Source organism: Sander vitreus, chromosome 10, assembly GCF_031162955.1.
Source record: "Sander vitreus isolate 19-12246 chromosome 10, sanVit1, whole genome shotgun sequence".
NCBI lineage: Eukaryota > Metazoa > Chordata > Actinopteri > Perciformes > Percidae > Sander > Sander vitreus.
Window position 1 is genome coordinate 18967272 of NC_135864.1, and position 20689 is coordinate 18987960.

At 40.5% G+C, this 20689-nt stretch overlaps 2 protein-coding genes across 4 annotated transcripts; one reads left to right on the forward strand and one right to left on the reverse strand.

Annotated features, from left to right (window-relative positions):
- Positions 1-274: 274 nt before the first annotated feature.
- Positions 275-6925, reverse strand: LOC144524462 (uncharacterized). Its single transcript, XM_078260753.1, has 8 exons — positions 6909-6925; positions 4865-4917; positions 4668-4733; positions 4478-4516; positions 2477-2509; positions 2098-2352; positions 1751-1849; positions 275-457 (listed from the first exon to the last, which is right to left on the reverse strand). The coding sequence occupies exons 2-8, from the start codon at positions 4908-4910 to the stop codon at positions 375-377; spliced, it is 621 nt and encodes a 206-aa protein (XP_078116879.1). The 5' UTR covers positions 4911-4917; positions 6909-6925; the 3' UTR covers positions 275-374.
- A 483-nt stretch (positions 6926-7408) lies between these two features.
- rgs14b (regulator of G protein signaling 14b) lies at positions 7409-17948 on the forward strand. Of its 3 annotated transcripts, none has more exons than XM_078260751.1 (15): positions 7409-7556; positions 10616-10637; positions 10811-10962; positions 11088-11180; positions 12049-12192; positions 12290-12463; positions 12591-12672; positions 12789-12889; positions 13020-13238; positions 13515-13591; positions 13936-14062; positions 14773-14854; positions 15657-15703; positions 16106-16184; positions 16953-17948. In XM_078260751.1, the coding sequence occupies exons 1-15, from the start codon at positions 7512-7514 to the stop codon at positions 17180-17182; spliced, it is 1674 nt and encodes a 557-aa protein (XP_078116877.1). In that variant the 5' UTR covers positions 7409-7511; the 3' UTR covers positions 17183-17948. The 3 variants fall into 3 exon arrangements, with proteins under 3 accessions (XP_078116877.1, XP_078116876.1, XP_078116875.1); XM_078260750.1 differs by having other exon boundaries at positions 13518-13591; positions 16106-16205; XM_078260749.1 differs by having other exon boundaries at positions 7410-7556; positions 16106-16205.
- The last annotated feature ends 2741 nt before the right edge of the window (positions 17949-20689 follow it).

Genomic DNA, 20689 nt, shown 5'->3' on the forward strand with positions numbered 1-20689 from the left:
TCCATTACATGCTAGCCACTTTAAAGCTGCTGTGTGGGTCATCTGTAAAGTGCATTCCTGTGAGTAGAGCATTCAGTGGGATTAGTTTGAGCATGCCTGTCCTGTGTCTGGATTAAAACATTTCTAGACTCTTTTCCTCAACTGAACAGCCTTTCTGGTCAGTGGGTGTGGTTAATATGAATGCTGCTTAAACAAAGGATCCACCATGGTCTGGAAATGGCTATCCATAAGCTTGTTATAACCTTAGCTGATCACACACACTTAGCCTCAAAGATGGAGATTAAATACATTTTATTTCTACATCAAACACTACAAAAATTATGAAACAATATCAGTAATCATATTTTTTTTGAAAGTGATAGACTGAGTCTTATTTAGGACTCTCTTAGTGTGTAAGGAGCCGGACCGCTTCTCTGCTCTGCCTCTGCCTTCTGCTTCCTCCTCTCTTTGTCTTTAGCTGCAGAGAGATAGATAAAGGAGGGCGGTGATAATGTACATAGAGAGAAGTCAAATCTGTAAGTCTAAGATTAGCAGTATGCAGAAGTTAGAGAAGTACTTGGACAAATAGGGAAATATGTTTATTTGCTTTCTTGCAGAGAGTTAGATGGGAAGATCATTACCACTCTAATGTCTGTACGGTAAATATAAAGCTGGAGCGGGCAGCTGGTTAGTTAAGCTTTAGTCTTGCATTGCCAGACCTATATCCACAGCGCTGGAGTACGGTCCGTCTACACCGCCGATCTATTCTGGGGGATAGGGGAATAACGCTCTGGCTTGTTTGTATTTCTTTAAACTAATTACAACCGTTGTGGGCGGCACTAAGCCCCGATAGCGGAGACAGAGAGAGGGGAGGGGCATCTGGTGCGTTAGAGACGCTCCGAATGTCAGGCTTTATCCCAGCAATGTATACATCCGTAGAGCCAGACTGGTTTAGCTTAGCATACAGACTGGAAACAGGGGGTAACAGCTAACCTGGCTCTGTCCAAGGTAACAAATTCCAGCTACCCTTAAATCTCCCATGTTATAACTTGTTTGTTTAATCTGTGCAAAGTACCTAAATCTCAATACGACTCAATTGTGAGGAGTAAATTGAGATTTTGGACACTTTGGTCACTTTTTTTCTATAAAATGTAATGCATAGCATTGTGGGATTGTTAGCAGAAAAAGGTGCACATGCCATGGAGACTGTACTGCACTATATATTAGATACATTTACACACTCACAATTCAGATTCTTCAATGAAATGGCCTATTACAGTAAATATAGAGTGATTTGGGACTCTCCGTTGGTTGCATGGCAACTGCTCCAGGCCAAGAAATAGTCCGACACACAAACCCCTGTAAAACCCCAACTTCCATTTTTGTACGAATTAAACAAGCCAGATATAACAAGTTAATTAGTGAGCTTTTGGTGGGTTGATTTTGTTAGTTTTGACAGAGCCAGGCTCGCTAATTTCCACTTTTCCAGTCTTTGTGCTTAGCTAAGCTAACCCGCTGCTGGGTGAAGCCTAATATTTTACGGACAGATATGAGTGTTATCGATCTTCTGGTGTAACTCAAGAAAGCCAAATTAGTGTAGTTTTCCCAAAATGTTGAACTATTAAAGTATGAAGTATTTGAAATATACTATTTCTACACAGTATATTTATCATCATCATTTGCATTCAAGACAATATATTTGAAAGAAAGAGGTGCCTTGCTATGCTCCTGTGTTGTCTAATACCACAGACAACCTGAACTGAGCCCTTACCGTTGTCTCTTTTCAGCTTGAACTTCATAGCCAGCCCCATAATCACGACCAGGACCAAAGCGGAAATACCACAGATCACCAAGAGCAACACACTCTGGTCTGGATGAGAACACAGTTACAAAGGCAGACACATGGAAACAGAGTAGGCTAATGACACATGCTATCAAGGGTCATTAAGGTGTGCATTTTATTATTCATATCTTCATTAAATGTTTTTGGCTCTTTAATTTTCAATTCAGAAATTGTACAATGCACTACTTTCAGGCCGGTTAATGAGTTAAAATCTACATTAAAAAGGCACATGTAATCTGTGGCTGTGTTCAGTAAGCAGGGAGATGTTTACTTACTCTCTACAGTGAGAATGTATGGCAGAGACTTGTCACCGCCGCACAGGCTTTTCACAAAGCAGATGTACTGGCCTTCATCACTGGACTTGACTTCTGTGAGATACAGAAAGCTTTTGTTTTTGCCTTCCTGGAGTTCCTCCTGATTCTTCTTCCACCCAATCGTAATCAAATCGGGAAAGTTATGGACACATGTTAGATTGATGTCATTGCCCTCCTGAACCTTGGATCCACTGCTGCTGACAATAATCTGAAAGACTGATGGGCAGGGTAAATATTTAAGGGAGGGAAGCAAGAGTGATAGTGTTAGGTAATCAGAAAGTTAGTGCAAATGTTGCACTAACTTTGCACTGCCACAGGCGAGGATATTGTCACAGGTTACCTTGTTTGCAGTTTAACGGAATATTTGAAGTATCTAGAGAGAATAGTACACATGGACATTAATATAGTCACAGTCAGCATTTAATTTACAACAGAGCATACATGGCACATACCAGTCAATTTCTTTTGTGAGAATATATATGTAACCTATTCTGCTCAGTTAAACCCTCAGCAATACACCTACAGTGGTGTGAAAAAGTGTTTGCCCCCTTCCTCATTTCCTGTTCCTTTGCATGTTTGTCACACTTAAGTGTTTCGGAACATCAAACCAATTTAAACAATAGTCAAGGACAACACAAGTAAACACAAAATGCAATTTGTAAATGAAGGTGTTAATTATTAAAGGTGAAAAAAATCCAAACCATCATGGCCCTGTGTGAAAAAGTGATTGCCCCCTAAACCTAATAACTGGTTGGGCCACCCTTAGCAGCAACAACTGCAACCAAGCGCTTTGCGATAACGTGCAATGAGGCTTTTACAGCGTCCTGGAGGAATTTTTGGCCCACTCATCTTTGCAGAATTGTCCTAATTCAGTTACATTAGAGGGTTTTCGAGCATGAACGGCCTTTTTAAGGTCATACCACAACATCTCAATAGGATTCAGGTCAGGACTTTGGCTAGGCCACCCAAAGTCTTCATTTAGTTTTTTCTTCAGCCATTCGGTGGTGGACTTGCTGGTGTGTTTAGGATCATTGTCCTGCTGCAGAACCCAAGTTCGTTTCAGCTTGAGTACACGAACAGATGGTCGGACATTCTCCTTCAGGATCTCTTGGTAGACAGCAGAATTCATAGTTCCTTTTATCACGGCAAGTCTTCCAGGTCCTGAAGCAGCAAAACAGCCCCAGACCATCACACTACCACCACCATATTTTACAGTTGGTATAATGTTCTTTTTATGAAATGCAGTGTTCCTTCTACGCCAGATATACTTGGACACACACCTTCCAAAGAGTTCCACTTTTGTCTCATCGGTCCACAGAATGTTGTCCCAAAAGTCTTGGGGATCATCAAGATGTGTTCTGGAGAAATTGAGACAAGCTTTGATGTTCTTTTTTGCTCAGCAGTGGTTTTCTCCTTGGAACTCTGCCATGCAGGCCATTTTTGCCCAGTCTTTTTCCTGATGGTGGAGGCATGAACGCTGACCTTAACTGGAGGCAAGTGAGGCCTGCAGTTCTTTGGACGTTGTTGTGGGGTCTTTGTGACCTCTTGATGAGTCGGCGCTGCGCTCTTGGGGTAATTTTTGGGCGGCCGGCCACTCCTGGGAAGGTTCACCACTGTTCCATGTCTTCGCCATTTGTGGATAATGGCTCTCACTGTGGTTCGCTGGATTCCCAAAGCTTTGGAAATGGCTTTATAACCCTTTCCAGACTGATAGATCTCAATTACTTTCTTTCTCAATTGTTCCTGAATTTCTTTGGGTCTCGGCATGATGTGTAGCTTTTAAGGATCTTCTGGTGGACCTTACTGTGTCAAGCAGCTCCTATTTAAGTGATGCCTTGATTGTGAACAGGTGTGGCAATAATCAGGCCTGGGTGTGGCTAGAGAAATTGAACTCAGGTGTGGACAACCACAGTTATAGTATGTTTTAACAAGGGGGGGCAATCACTTTTTCACACAGGGCCATGATGGTTTGGATTTTTTTTTCTCCTTTAATAATAAACACCTTCATTTACAAATTGCATTTTGTGTTTACTTGTGTTGTCCTTGACTTTTGTTTAAATTGGTTTGATGTTCGAAACACTTAAGTGTGACAAACATGCAAAGGAACAGGAAATGAGGAAGGGGGCAAACACTTTTTTTCACACCACTGTAGTTTAGAAGAACAGTCAAATGTATGAGCATTTTGATTATTTTTCAAGCGTCCCATGTTTGCCATGTTCGACTTAAGCTCATTGTACTACCACACCCCACTGTCAATTACTGTATCTAATGTACAGTGCCATATGTGAAATTCATAGGATTTATTTTCAAGTAAATAAATAAAAAGAAAGATGGCACTCACCATTGATGCACTTTTCTGGATTGCAGAATGCACAAGGATCTATTGGGAAAACAGAGGTGCATTAAGAACATTTTTCCTTTGCATGTCACCTCGCAAGTATTTTAATGGCAGACAATGTTCAGGTACATTAATGCTACATAACATTTACAAATATAGTCTATAAGTGAGAGGTTTCATTTTTTTTCTTTACCTGCCTGAGTTTTTCCTGTGGCGTTACATCTCAGACATTCAACAGGAACACAGGTAGAGCCAGCGCCTACTAAAATAAAGTAAAGAACAAATAAAATAAAATGTATATGTGTAGAGCTAAACAAGCATATATATCCATGGTGAATAAGAGTATGCTGTATAAATACACTGTATATAGATATATAACTGTAAAATTACCTATGAGGAGATGCTCAAGCAAAAGATATAGCGATACCCCTCTCATAACCACTCTGTTGAAAAAGACTCGTTAATTAAATAGCTTTAGCCTAAGAACACATTTACCAGTAGATTGAGACTCCTTATCAATAAAATAGAAATAGAAAATATCATAGCACTTTTATTAAATATCAATAGAAAGGCTGAAAATGCTGAAATGTTTTTCTTATTACCTGGTGGTGTTGTCTCCTCATAAACCCACACAGTTGAATGATGACCTGCTCTGTTTTGCCTAACCTAATGGTCTTTGCGTCACAAAATGCAGAGCTGATTATAAACACTGATATCAATGCAAATAAATCGTTCCCTGAAACTTCATGGCACAAACAATATCCCTGTTTGTATGTTTTATAGATGGTAGTGATGGCAACAGTGACAGTTACAGTAGGCTGCTGCTGCTTTTTATGTTGTTAAGTAACATTTCGGTTAAAATAAGGGTATGTTTTACACTTTTTACAAACAGATAGACAAGAAATAGACAGAGAGACAGACAGACACAGGAATATAAAAGACAGAGACAGAGAGACAGGTATGAAGACCCTAGCTGAAGCATCACCTGTTATAAGCAAAACAGTGGTTTACTTATGCAAACGATCCACTGCCTTTGCAGACACACCATATACTGTGACACATAGGCTACTAGGGATAACTTTGCTCAGAAGTTTTGGGATTATGGCCAAATTGACTGAATTTGAAGAACTGAAGCTTGGAAATACTATATTATCTTTCATTGAAGTCAGGGCCTTCATACCATATTTATTCATGCAGTGGCCAGTAGAGAGTGCTGCTGATTATACATCTTTTTTCTTAACACTTATTCCTTCAGGGTCATGGGGAGCTGGAGCCTATCCCAGCATGCACTGGGGAAGAGGCAAGGCGCACATTGAACTGATGCAAAACACAAACGTTATCACGCTCTTAAACAGCCACAATATAGAGTTTGAATCAAAGCTGCATGTGTTTGACCTGTGGGAGGAAAGTAGAGCATCACAAAAAAACAGACACAAGGTGACTATGCAAATTCCACAAAACTGGTTTGTGAATTCAAATCGCCTCTAAGTCACTTTAACGTTGCTACTCTTTCGTTAAAGATAATTTAGTACTGGAAAGAAGATCAGGTTGAATTAGGCCTTCCCCCATCAATTTGTGTTTCCTGTAATCCTAACCTCAACCAAAATTTAACCTAACCCCATTAGTCCTGTTTGTGCATGTGTGTATTTCGGCCTAATATCAGTGTTGTAATAGGCTAACATGAAGTTCAGCAAACTGCTACTACACGTTAACATTTACAGGATAGCTTTTATTGTCCCAGTGGGAATATTGCCTTGGACATGATGTTAAAGCCAACACAGGATGCTACTGTAAGCATGCTAATATTCTACAATGACACATTAGCACGTTAATCTAACAGATAATGTAAGCAAATTAGCAAGACGTTTGCGAGGACAACAGGTGCGCAGTTAATTAAAATACCCTGCTTCACCTGGGTCCTCAGCTCGTGTGTCAAGACTCAGCAGACAGGTAAAAGCTGTTAACTAACTTGATGTGTAAACTTCCAGCGCTTTCATCTCTCTCTCGTCTTGGCTCGCAGTGTGTTTGTTTTCCTGAAGATGGTCGCTTTAAGAGGACTTTATCACAGGTTCTCCCGACTGGCTAAAGTTGCTTCACTAAAGCAATTCAGTAAATATGACAAATGGTGCACCATAACCACTGGCATGATGGCGGACAAAAAGGTAATGAAAATAACTTCACACACAAGCTAATTGGAGAGTTCATGCGTGCTAACAGTGTTTCCAAGGCAAAAAGTGTAGAGTACAATTTGCACTACTTGGAATATATGTACATTCATACAATTGCTACAGCTGCAGAATAATACTCATTACTCATAAAATGATGAACTCCTTGTGCTCTGTGTACCAAACCTCATGGAAATCTGCTCACAACTTCTTTTTTTAACTCTTAAAAACGTACAGATATTGAATTTGTTTTAAAAGAGGAAGCTTACAATTGTTTGTCCGATGTAACGTTAAAGTTACTTCTGCATCTTGTAGGAGTTTGGTGACGTTTGGAGAATACCATGAATTTAACTTGTTAAAGTAAATGAACATCAGGAGGAGGCATTGTGTTCTGTAGCCTACTTTTAATGTCTAAATCTCAATGACTTCCAAATAAAAGGAAACTTCACTATGACTAGAAAAGAGTATGACACTGTATACTAGCATTCTTAGATGCTGCACTGTAGCAGCAAAATTGCTGTCTTTAATGGTTGAAGCTGTGTCAAGTAACTCGTACAATGACTATCAAAAACGGAAAGAGTGTGTTTTTCTTGTCTGTGTTCCCACATCATAGTGTTTCTCAAGACGTAGGCTGAGAACAGTTTGATCATAGTAACCATACTTCCTCTTTTGTGGCTTGTTGCTATGGCAAGACTTCCCTTCCAGGCAGGAAGTGACAGGAAGGTGTGTGTGTGTGTGTGTGTGTGTGTGTGTGTGTGTATATGAGTGTTAGAGGTTTGTCTGTCATGTTTGGGTGGAGCACTTTACTGTGTCCCCTGACAGTGTGCACATCGCATAAAGACTTCAGCTTGTAGTCTGGTGTCTGAGCCACCATGGCGAAGAACTGTAATGCTCTAGGGATTCCTATAGGCCACATGGTAAGTTGGCAACACTCTTGTTTGGTTTGGTTCTGCAGCTGTTCTTTGGATCTAGTGGATTGTATATGCATTTATGCTGTATAAAGGTGGAGACTTTATCAGCCCTTACGTAGAGGAATTTCAAGACTGTGATAATAGGCTACTGTGAGGAATAAGTTGGAGTGAAGTGTGTGGGATATCTGTAAGTTGTAACCCTGTAATGATTTGATCAACAGTAATGTCTTTTTCAGTCTTTTTAACCGTGCTCATACAGTTGAGTTGACATCTAGGTCAGAATACCTTGATGTGGAGTATGATAGAGGAGTTTCTTGTGTTGGCTTGTATTGTCGGTCTTACCTCCTCAGAAGTGCCAGAACCAATCAGGCTGTGCGGTTGGTTGCTACTGAAAACACTCCAGGCCTGCTTCAAGTCAGAAGTGGAAACCATGCCATCTCTGTTTGTCATGTGTAGGCTGCGTTGGCTTCAATCTACTCGTGTGAGACCATCATGTTTCTTGAATTGGTTCAGCTCTACAAAAGTGTGAAAGTGTGTATATAAAGATGTATTTCACAGGAGCAGAGAAGACCTTGATGTTGCTATGGTTTAAAAAAATGGTGTTCTCTGTGGTTTGTATTTTGAGTGATTGCAAATGTTCCTATAATTGGTGCTGCATTAGACTCTTCCCTCACATTGTGTGTTTGCATATCTTGTCTCTCCTTCAAAGGATTTGCAGAGAATCCTAACCCTTAGATATTGTTCTCTGTAGCAGTGTATGAGACCATGGTGATTCATTAGTCTGTGTAGAACTGTGGAAAAAGTGTGTGGTGGGGTCTCCTGTGAAGGGCATTTGTAGGCACTGACATGTTGCGTTTTTGTAGCCAGAGTTTGAGAAGCGGAGCAAACAAGTGAAGAGGTGGAGCTCAACACCTGCAGAAACTGCCAGCCCATATCAGCCTTATATGGGGAAAGTTTAACAATTGCCAACAGATGTTGTCTTTGGGCTGTTGTCAAGCATTAGCACAAGAATTACAAGGAAGCTTTCTCTTTGCATGCAGACTATCTTCACACTGAATATCTTAATGTTGTGGGTAAATTCCACTTGTGGCAAAGAGTTTTTGACATGGGAGATGAGCCTATGTCTCAAGGTTAATACTAATTTAGCTGAGTAGACTCAGCCCCATGGTTTTTGGTGGATTTCTTAGTAGCATTACTGTATGCTAAGAATACAGTTCTCTCACTCACATTAAGACATGCACCTCTCTGTATGACTTAACAGTTGGCTCAGTCACGTTGTGGATACCTTATGGGTTATTCTAGAAACAAGGTCAATAGATCACATGAATTCATGATAAAGAAGAGATTATAAACAAAGTTTGAAGAATGTAAAAAAAAAAAAAAAAAAGCAAGATATAATAATATTTCTATAAAATATACTACCACAAAAAACAACCAGCAGAAGTGATTAGTTTACTGGTAATATGATTAAACATTACAAACCATTAAACAAACAACTTGTGAAGCAAGATGCTTGCAGTTTTTCAGAATGAAAGAGAGTTCTGTAAAAGCACTCAGATTGTGCCACTTGATAGGTTTCACAATATTCTTAATTTGGCGGTAATGCAACCCTTTAGATGATCACTAGAATGTTGAATATAGCCACCACTATAGTTTCTTGTATAGGCTAGTGTATAGTTTTCTTTCAAGTGTTTTTTTTTTTAAATAACCAGTACACCCAGTGTACACTCTGGGCAGGTTGCAACTCACAGGACTAACCTAACATAGACAAACAATCACATTCACACCTCTGGGCAAGTTTACAGTTCTATATTGTTGGAAAAAACCTGAACCCCCAGAGGAAACCCAGACAGGCCAAATAGTGTGAAACTCCCCACAGAAAGCCCTCTTGATTAAACCCAGGACCATGGTGCTGTGAGCCACTCAGCACAGGGCACAGGTTTGTGTACAAGGAGTTGACAGCATTTATTGGCAGCATTTAACTATGAAAGAGTTCAAATTGAAACGGACATAACTTTTACAAGATGTGAATTTTGTGAACTCTAAAAGCTGAATGAGAACCATTGTCATCAGTGTCACAACCACTTCCTGTGAAAACAGCCTTGACTGATTGCACTACATTCTTACATACTGTAGAGAGAAAAAGCTAAAAACATGCAGCTGGTGTTCACATTTCACTTCCTAAATGTGTGCCTCTGTGCTTTTTGTTTTGAGGTATATGTGTCTAGCTTCAGTGTTTGATACATTCAATTACACTGCTTTGTGCATTGTGAAACTGTTACTGTAATATTTAAATTAATTAAATTTAAATCCCCACATTTTTGTCATCGGCGTGAATTTTTGTTCTGCGCTTTACTTTTGATTGCAGCCTCTTAGAGCAGGGGTCTTCAATGTGTTTTAGGCCAGGGACCCCTTAGCTGAAAGAGAGACAGAGCAGGGACCCCATACTGCATATTGTATTAAATTGAGTTGCATATTAAACTGGGCCTACAACAACATTTAGGGCAGCCTAAAGTCTTTACACATACCATGTGATGGTACATACAATACTAAGCTATTAAAATAATAATTACTGACATTCATTCATATTTATTCATCATGTTTTAATGTTAAACATACATGTAGCACAGTGAATCCTTAAGCTTAACTGTATCTGGCTACCTTAGTGGCTACCTTACCTACAGGCCAATAAGCCTGTCATCAATGTTTTTGCTAATATGTTGGACTCAGGTTTATGTCTATTTTCAGACATATTACCTTTTGAAACTTCTTTTTAAAGTGATTGAACAATAACTTGGGGCCCCCCTGCAGTAACTCTGAGGACCCCCTAAGGGTCCCCGACCCCCTGTTGAAGATCTCTGTCTTAGAATAGGTATGAATTAAAATACAATTTCTCTTTGATTTTATGATTCAACCAAGTGAATGTTGAATTTCTCACATAGTACTATAGGAATGATCCAGGTATACCCATACTAGTCCATGACAGCCTCAGTGAGGTGTTTCCATCTCATCAGATGTTTTGTTTAGTATTGTTCCCTACCTTATCTCTCCATCTCTATTTACAGAGCCAGGCAGTGTCGGACGGAGGTAAGCATGAACAAACAACATGCGCGCTGACAATCCTGTAAATCTTGCATTTCTCTGAACTGAAACATGTCTGTGCATGACATAAAGAAAATATCTGATTCAGTTTCGTTCTTGGTCATGCTTTTTTTTTCTGTGATGATGAATGGGTGTGTTTGTGTCTGGATGTTTTGTAGAGTTGAACATGTCTGCACGGGGCTGTGGAGGCAGCAGCACCAGCCTTCCAGGCACTCCGGGCGGAGAGACCGGCCCAGCCAACAGTGTGCTGTCCTGGGCCGTCTCATTTGAGAAGCTGTTGGAGGACCCCTTTGGAGTCCGACAGTTCACGGTCAGACACACTCAACATGTGTTGTAATTTTAAGTTCAGGAATAACGTGTTGTTTTCTAGCTACCTCTCCCGAGGTGTGCCATATGTTTTCATACACATGTACTGTATGTGTCTTTTCTCCACAGGCTTTCTTGATGTCTGAGGTGAGTGCGGAGAACATTTTATTCTGGCAAGCTTGTGAAAAATTCAGGAAGATCCCAGCCAGCTCCTTGGAGGAGGTATGATGGCACGTTTTTACGTCTTTGCATGTTGAATCATCTCACCCGTCATTTGTGATTCATTATGTTGTGTGTTTAGTCTGCATAAATAAAGTAAAGCTCCCCTTTATATAGTTATTGAAAAATACTCCATTAGAATTTTCCTGACGTTGAATGTTTACAGTGAAGTTAAAGCAACATAGTAACTTGGTTGCTATGTTACCTTAACTGGGTCTCTGTAGCGAGCACATTTCCACTTTTTTTTTGTTGCTTTGATATTGCTTTTATTAGGTTACAATATGTTGATATTTAGTTAATAAGCTATAAGTAGCATTTATGAACAGTTCAGTAAACATTTTATACATTTACTGTTGATCTCAATGATGGATTATGCTGTTTTTTAACCATAGTTTTGGGATGTTTGCCTTTCGTTCAAACAATTCCTTCAAATAAGTGACCAGCTGGGTAGCTTTATTAGCTATCGTCAACAAAATTCTATTATAGAAACGGGAAGTGCAGAAATTGACACGGTTGTTGTCCACACATCAGTCGCGTTTCTGTGGTTGCTCAGCTCTCTGTGAAATGTATGCCTTTTAGTGACTTATTGATTGTATGACTTGCAGTGTGGATGCTTGGGAAGGGTTAATTTAATTATTGATACACTTAACAAGGAAAGCCAGTGTTTATACACACTGAGTGGCTTCTTAGATGGGTATCGAAAGCTACATACTCTGATGAAATCCAAAAGGGAAATTGTTATAGTGCATCATTGGGGTTTGTATCTATCCTGATTAAAATTATCAGCTTAGACACAATGATTAGCAAACAAAGTTTAGTTATAGCTATATCTTCTAGAGGTTTCAGTCTGATTGAGCTGTTGTGTTCCCAGCTGAAAACAGCAGCTCGCTCCATCTACAACACCTACCTGTCTGACAGCGCTCCATACTCGGTCAACATCGATGACACAGCCAAGACAGAGGAGAAGGACCTGGAACAGCCCACACCTGACATGTTTAACAAGGCTCAAGCACAGGTTTGGACTCCACACTCCCATTTTAGCTGAGTAATACAGTAATTAATTGTTGGTGGCCCTTCTGACTGTGTGCACATCCGCCCCTGCTTTGTGTCAGATATTTAAACTGATGAAGATGGACAGCTACAGGCGCTTTGTGCGCTCTCCTCTCTACCAGAGCTGCACCTTGGGAAGTGTAGAAGGTAAACTTGTACCTCAGCTCTCTACAGAGCCGGTCCGCATGGGATCCTGGGAAGACGTGGCCACCAGAAGCCCCTTAAGTGACAAGAAGGTAGAGTGATTGGGGGGGGTGGCGGTGGGAGGATGGGTGGACTGAGAGGCAGGGTTGGGGGGGAAAAAAACGGATTCTTGTTTCAATTTTGCTGTTATTGCATTTCTTTCATCACTGTCTCAAACAGAACAAGAAGTCATGCTCCAACAGCTTGCCAGGTGGCAAGAGTGCTTCGGAGAAACAGCGACAGAAAAGAGACTCGTGGGGAGGTAGTGCTTGCAGATCTAGTTCTTTTTAAGTTATGCCTTGATGTACAACCTGTGACTTTATCTCACAATTTCTCCCTGGCTCTCTTCTTGTTCTTTTCCTCCATCCATAACAATAGATGCATCCGACACCCATAGTTCAGTGTCCCGGAAAGAGTCCAATATGTCAGTCAAGTCAAGCAGCAGTGTGGAGCTTGGCTCCCTCTACCAGCAGATCGAGGTCAGTGCATTTGTGACAACAGGGCACACATGAATGACAAAATGTAGTCATTGAGGTGACCAATCTAAATCGCAGTTCAGAGAATAATCTGGCATATCTGCCTTCCCTCTCTTCTCCATCTGTGATGTAGAACGGCAGATCGAGTCCCCGGTCTCCAGAACAGGGTGGTAGAGGTGGGAGTCGGATAGGGGTGGAGGGAGGCTACTGCTGTGTCTACCTACCTGATGGCAGTGCCTCCCTGGCCCCTACGCGTAATGGCCAACCCATCAAAGACATGATGACTAGCCTGTGCGAGAAGAGAGGCTTTCCGCTGAAAGATGTCATCATCTACCTTCAAGGCAAGGACAAGGTGAGCACTTAGCTGCTCTGTCTGCAGCACCAGCCAAAGCTTTAAATCAACAGGATGTTCAGAAATATCTACGGTACCACACTGCAAAGTTGTTTTGCAACAGGTGTTGTGAGAAAGATGACCACTCTCTCTTCCTGTTCTAACATCCTCTCAATTTCTCGCGCCCTCTTTTCATTTCTGAAACTTTGTGAAACCTATTTGAAAGTATCCCCAGTTGATGGTAACGTCTCTGAAAGTCACTTCTCTCGATCTGATACACCGTTGCTCTCTCTGCAGCAGCCCTTATCGCTGGACCAGGACTGCTCCGTTCTGAGAGATCAGCAGGTTTCTCTGGAGCTCAGGGTGACGTTTGCGTGAGTCAACTGTGCCACTTCCTTCATTTGCTCTATCTTTGTCACCAGAGCAGACTTTCACACCCCCGTCCCCACTACAGCATTCCACTTCTCACCATATTAGAGGGAAGTCCTTGTATTAACACCATACATAGATTAGTCAACATCTGCATTGAATACATTATCAAATGGCTAAATGACACCAAATTTGGATTTCCTGCTAAGGTATCAGTGAGTGGCAGATTCTTTGGTAATAACTGGCTTTGTATGACTAGATTTTAATGATGCTATACTGCCGTACCAATGTATTTAGTTTTTGTGCTTTACTGCTGTGTGAGGGAGGTTATAATGCATGTGTGTTTCAGGCTGGAGATTGCCTTCACTGGTAAGACAGTTGGGATCATGGCAAAGTCCAGTAAGACGCTGCAGGACGCCCTCTCTGCGGTGCTGCAGAAACACCAACTCAAGCCGCAAGAGGCCGTGGTCACCATGGTGAGTGTCTGTATAGCCACATTTCCATCAAATACTTTAGGTAAAGTACCCTTGGTAACCGTGATAAAACTGTACCATATGTATCAGAAAAGGATTTATTGCCAAGAAAGTAACACTTACAATGAATTTACCTTGGTGGTTGGTACATACATAAACAAATATGAAATAAACAATAAGTAAATACAGAAACCAAGATGAATTGTTGTACACCGTATAATGAGACCTTGATAGCCAGTGCTAGATAAGTACTGTACATGATTAATAATTACATTTTCTCAATTGTAAAGGAATAACTTAACTGATCTGGTTTGATCAAACATCTTACTGCAATCTTATATTTCTAGTAAATTCACATTAATGACTCACCTCTACTTGTGAAAGCAGCAAACTTGTCTGACATTTTAAAAAGTTCTGTCCTTGTGTCCTGTCAGCACTTGTCCACCTCTCCTGCTTACAGCAGCCATTCCTAGGCCACCGTTTATGCGCCACTGTGCATGTTAATATTTATATCCAATCCAGTTTTGTTTTTTTTAAATTGTAAAATTGAATGTGTTTCACTATTTTCATTAGTGGAATAAGTGATGAGGATTACACAATCTTTGTAATGCATTGTGTTCTCTGTTATGCATTGAGACCCATTTTTAGCGGGCTCTCTTCTTTATCACCACAAAACTGTGAAACTGTCATTTTTTTTTTTTTTCTTGTTTTAGGTTGGAAGCAACGAGCCTTTGAACATGACCAGCACTGTGTTCAAACTAGCGAACAAGGTGCTACGACTTGAAAAAACCAAAGGTTAATACACGTTTAATTATTATTTTTTTTTTTAAACCCAATGTTTTACTTTCATTTGAACCAGAGAGAATTATGTTTACATAATTTAACTACACTGCTCCCCCAAGTGCACAAGCAGCCTCAGGATGTAAAGAAACCTACATGGCCAATGAGTTCAATCAAATCAGATAAAGGCACATTTAAGCCCTCTAGCCACTGTTTGTTGTCGATGATGTTGGTGATACATTGATGACGCTCTGTGTATACTGCCTGAACCCTGGCTGTGCCACCTTATTCACATAATTGTTTCTTTATGGGTCAGAGAAAGTGTTTCTGCATTTATTGGCTCTCACTTGCTCTTAGCTAGGGCTGATGTGAAAGTCTTTTCACTGTCCACTTTAGTGCCCTGGTTTTTCTGCATGGCTGTCTGCATGTTCCTTTTTAGCTACTCTTGATTTCTTTGTGTGTCTCTCTCTGTGTCTTCATTCTTTTCTGTGGGGCTGAAATGTCTGGGCCCATTTGGTTTGTTGAGTGATGTGTCACTTTGAGTTTACTCACCTCATTTCCCAACTGCTAAGAGACCAGAACCAACTTCACTTTGGATCAGTGCTCCCCACCTTAGCTCCATTCATTGGCATTTAGGAAGAGGGGAATGGATTTGATTAGAGTGGAAGACCAGTTTAATTCTGGTCAAGAATATTTTATAAGGCTAATATCAGTGCTTTAACCCAATTTGGAAGTTACGTTCCGTAGCATCATCAGCAGTCCACTACATTTCTACTGAAAGAAGTACTGAGTTGTATCTTTTGTGTGGTTTGAACAGGAAAAGACCAGACCAACAGAGGCAGTGGTTCTGCTGCAGCTACACAGGTGAGGCAATGTTAATAGTCTGCTGAACATCAAACAAAAATCTTGTTGCCATCATAAAAAAACGTCTTCTTTTGTACGATACTGACAGTCATACATACAAGGCAAGCAGCTGAGATGCTGTTGGTTCATCTCAATAAGAATATAATATAGGAAGTATCCTTGGTGACAACCTTCATTATATTCTTTAGATAATAAACATGACAGCATCTTGCCTGTTTTTGGTTTTGTCTTGTACAGATCAAATGGATGCCTTTCTTTTGTTTGTTATATAGGGAATAGAGTAGGAGATATATATTTTTTTAATGAAATGTGAACCATTCACAGCATTATTTATCTCTGATACACCTGTCAAACTTTACTTGTACTGTACATTGATAACCCTGCAATCTATTTTGGTCCCAGGCAGGAGCAGTGAGTGCAGGAGGGCTGGAGGCCCAATCATTGCTGCAAACAGACAGAGCCAAGACTCAGTCCAAGCCCGGTAAATACCGCGACATGGATGGTAGGACATCTCGGCAGTATCTAGTAGGGTTTGGCGACATGGCAGTAGATATTGTAAGATGATAGATATTTGACAACCGTCAGATTTTTCCACAACATTTATAACAAGGAATCTATAGCAATATTATCTTTAATACATTTAAATACCTTGATTCAACAGTTTCTTAATTTGAGCTTAGAGGTTCATTCTTTACAAAAAATAAATTAAAGTCCAACACAAAGGAACAGAACTTTTGGTTTTTATTCTTGACAAAACAATCTCACCACAGTGTGCCTTATAGAAGCTGTTTAATCATGTCACATAATCTTTCCCAGCAGATGGAATTACAAAACACTCCATCTGCTAAGGAAAATTGTTTGAAAAGCTACCAAATGGGTGGGAATGTTTTATTAGCTGCTGTTTTTAGAGTCAAAATGAACCTTAAATCTCACGTTTCGCAATTGAATTTCCAGAACATAAACTATATTATATTATATAAGCTATGTTATCCATTTATATTGCAATTTAAAATTGTATGTACCATGATAGAATATTTTTCTCCATATCGCCCACTCCTGGTATCCTGGCCAGGGGTTTGAAGAATTAAGATTTAATATATACTATTTAATGAAATAACTGTTATAAGAATGAGAATAAGTTGTTACCCAACTATAAAATGTAAATGGACAAATTAAAAATAGCACTGTTATTTATTTATTTATTTATTTGAACCAAATGTCAGAATTAGCATTATATTTTATGTGTCAGGGCTTCTGGAAATGCTGTCGAGGGCCCAGTGCTGCAGGGTTGATGACCAGCGAGGCCTTTTGACCAAAGAGCAGCTAGAGATCCCTCTGTTCCTGAAGCTGGCCTCAGACCAGGGACAGGACACAGAGCCAGACGAGCCGAGTACAACCAGCTCCTCCAATGCAAGTTCAGCTGAAACCCCGGACTCTGCTGAATCTAAAGCCAAAGACTTAAGGGAAACATCAGTTTGAGAGACTTCTGTTTGTGTGATGGACAAAGACACAATCAGAAACTACATCAAACATCATGAGACCAATCATGTCAAAAGACGGTGAAAAATGGTCAAGCACTTTTTTTTTATTTTTTTTTTATTGTTTACAAATAAGCTCTGAGAGCAGTGTGCCACCATCTCTGCTACTGATAATTGGCCTCTTGAGGCAATATGTAAAGAAGAAGAAAGATCATGGCAAGCATTTACAGTGTCATTTCAAAACACTACAGATGTTAATGGGAAGAATGTTTGCTATGAAATGTTTTGAAAAGAAGTTTTAGCTAAAAATTTCACCCTGAAGCCAATGTGTTTTGCTGTGTTTGTTTAACGCTGTACAGCTCACATTGCTTAAATTTCTCACAATCTCACATCGTAGTAATGCTTTTCTCTGAACTCTAAGCAAAAACATGTCTCTGCACAGGACTGTCCAGAAGGGGGTTTTGAAGTGTATTAAGATTGAAGATAATATTTTTACTGAGATGAGTTTTTAATATTTTAATTTACAAATTTTCATTCTGTGTGCTCACTTGCTATTTTCAAATGTGTGTTTGTGGTACTTAAATTAAACTGTTTGCTGTGATGGCACTTTTAGCCCTGGTCAAGTCCTGTTTTCCTGTCACCTTAGACTACATCTCAGGGTCCAGGTCATGAACGTGTAACGAGATAACGGAATGAATCCGATGATGTGAACGTCAAATATACCACAGGGTGTATCCAAAAAATTAAATTGTTTCATAATGAAATAGGATCCTGTTTGTCTGGTTTTGTTGTTGTTGGGGGAGTGAGATGTCGTATTACAGATTTTAGCCCTCTGTGAGGAATCTTTTGGATGAATCCCTAAGGTCAGTTTCTGGCTTGACAAATGCTACGTGATTTTGGTGCAGCCAGACCCCACTGGCTGTATGACTCATGCAGTGTAAAACAAGTCTAATGTGCATCTGTCTGTAGGTGTAAATTGTAACTAGCTTTGATTGCATTATCTTGTTCCTTTTGTTGTATCCTGGTTAAGAAACCTCCTAAATACCATCATGTAATTATGCTTTTTCGCACATTTGTGACGTCTGCTCATTGCAGTGCTGTGATTGGCTCTTTATGAAGGGTTTCTAGCCAATGGCTTGCTTAATCTGTCTACATATTTGTTGCTGGAACTGTTTTCCAGTTGAAGGGCCTGTGAAGACTATTATGGGGTGCATTTGGCTGTTGTATGGGTTACAAAACAAATTATGAGTCATAGATGGATTCATTATTTGTGTGTGTGTGTGTGTGTGGTGCGCGCGCGGTGTATTGGCAGAACTATGAATGGGCAGAGAGGGGTGTGTTCTCACAGACACCATAGCAGCAGTGAGATGAGGAGTGCCATCTACTCCACCGCACGTCTGTACTGAGAGAAGGAAGAAGGGAGAGAAGGAGGTGAGTGTCTGCATTTGACTAATCTTGTTTTTTGGGGTTATCGCTTTGCTTGTTCAGTCAGTAGATGTGTCTACCCTTTCTCTCTGTCACTCCTCATGACACAATCATTCATTCTCTCCTGTCTGTCACATTTCTGTGCTTGAGTAAACGTCTTGTGCTGTTTTGAGATAAACCTTTTCATCTCCTCGTTCATAGAAACGCTCACATATTGTGCACTTGCATTCTCCTATCTCTGTTTTGTTATTTACTTGCTTTGAGTAATCTACATTGGGATGGATAACAAAACCGGTTTTGAATATCTGCAAAGTGTTTATTTTCTGAACTCAAGCCTCTGCTAATGGGAGCTCTGAATGGTGCTCACTGTGCCTTTGAGAGTCCTGCAGATGAATACATAAGTGGTGTAAAACAAACCCATCTATCAAATCAATGCTTGCACATTACTGTGCACTGAAAGATTCTGCTCAGCCAGTGAAGGACAGACTTAGTGTGTTAAAAATAAAAAGGATAGCGGATTTATTTGCACTGACTCAGTTAACAGGTGACATACACATGGCCGAGCTGTGATTCAGGCTGGGAGCAGCTCTGTTGATCGACTACTGACTAAATTCATCTAGCTGTGTGTGTGTGTGTGTGTGGCTGAACAGACATCCCATCACCATCAATTACAGGACCTAATGTCCTTGCCACTGTGTGAGCCGTCTTAATGTGCTCTCTCCTGCCGGTGCAGCTACTGTCCACGGTGGTCCGCCTTGGTGCTCTAACCACCTCTGTGTGCATGCCTGTGCTATAATAGCCTCTATAATTATGCCTATGCTGTGCATTGTGATTTCCTTAGCAGGTTCAACAGCACAAATGTGACGAGGCGGTGATGTCAGGTCAGCCTTCAATTTCACCTCCTGGACTTGAATGATGGGGATTAGTTGACCCAAAGGAGTGGAAACTATGTCCAAGTCGTTTATCACTTAACTCACGGCTGAAAGGATATAAACATTAGACGTCAGTTGGAGACTCCATCAGAAGTGATTTTGTCTTCAGCACGTAGTCATTTGGCAGATGGGCAGGCCTTTCAAGGAAACCAGGAAAACAGCAGTGATGATGTAGAGGCAACTTGACCGTATACTGTTCTCATTGAAATCTTTTCTGCTCTTGTAAAACTCTTTCTCACACACGCACACACACTCTTTAATGAAGCTTAAGAAGTTCATGTAGCGCTTCCTCTTAGTCGGGGAGTTAATTAGTGTTAACCTAACATTTGAGCTAGTGCCTGGATTCAAATCTTTAGAACAGATTTTCTTCTTACGTAATACAGATGCTCAAATCAGGATTTTATCATGGTCTGTGAAGGGTAATTACTCTTATTAAACACTTTCTACCTCAGATTTATTATCCCTGAGTCTCACATGATGGAAGAAGGGGAGGGGGGGGGAAAGGCTGCAAGGCAAAGTATTCTATTTGCCCATCCTTGCAGAAAGAGTTCTTAAGTAGCTTTTAAGGTGGAAGTCTGTTGCTTTTGTGTGTGTGTATATGCCCATGTCAACCTATAATAATGAATGAGCATTTTGGGTATTTTTGTGTGTAGACTTTTTTTTTGTATGCATATCACAAAGAGGTGTAGTGTTTTCTGATATGTCACCTTGGCTGTTGTTGGCTTGCTCATGTGGATTAATTGATGGAGAAGTGCTTCTCAAAGCCACAGGGTTTTTCTAACTCGGCTACAAAGGACATGCACTTCCACCTACTTCAGTATGCGGCCCCTCATCCCTTTTCCCCCTGTCTACAAAGAAGGGATTCCTCATTGAAACCAAAGACAGAGAGACGGTGACAGAGAGAAGCATAGGGAGACCGGCAGGGTTAGGCAAGCAGGCAAATCATTCTCATTTAGGTCATTTCCCTCAGTGAGCTGGTCAGAGAGAGCACTCAGGACTCGCTGAATGCGTGCCCTCCAATAAAAAGCTGAGATTATCCATCTCTATCCCTCACAAGGCTGTAATGCACCTTTAAAGTAAGTCCATTAGTATGGTCTTGGGTGTGCCAACTGAACCGGCATGTTTGCGCATAATAGGCCTGAAAGCCATGA

Coding starts and splice junctions, on each gene's coding strand:
- LOC144524462 (XM_078260753.1), bottom strand. CDS start 4,910: ATGAGAGGGGTATCGCTATATCTTTTGCTTGAGCATCTCCTCATAG. Junction 4,734..4,864: donor GCTTGAGCATCTCCTCATAG/GTAATTTTACAG, acceptor TTATTTTAGTAG/GCGCTGGCTCTACCTGTGTT. Junction 458..1,750: donor CAAGCTGAAAAGAGACAACG/GTAAGGGCTCAG, acceptor ATCTCTCTGCAG/CTAAAGACAAAGAGAGGAGG.
- rgs14b (XM_078260749.1), top strand. CDS start 7,512: ATGGCGAAGAACTGTAATGCTCTAGGGATTCCTATAGGCCACATG. Junction 11,181..12,048: donor CAGCCAGCTCCTTGGAGGAG/GTATGATGGCAC, acceptor TTGTGTTCCCAG/CTGAAAACAGCAGCTCGCTC. Junction 13,239..13,514: donor ACCTTCAAGGCAAGGACAAG/GTGAGCACTTAG, acceptor CTCTCTCTGCAG/CAGCCCTTATCGCTGGACCA.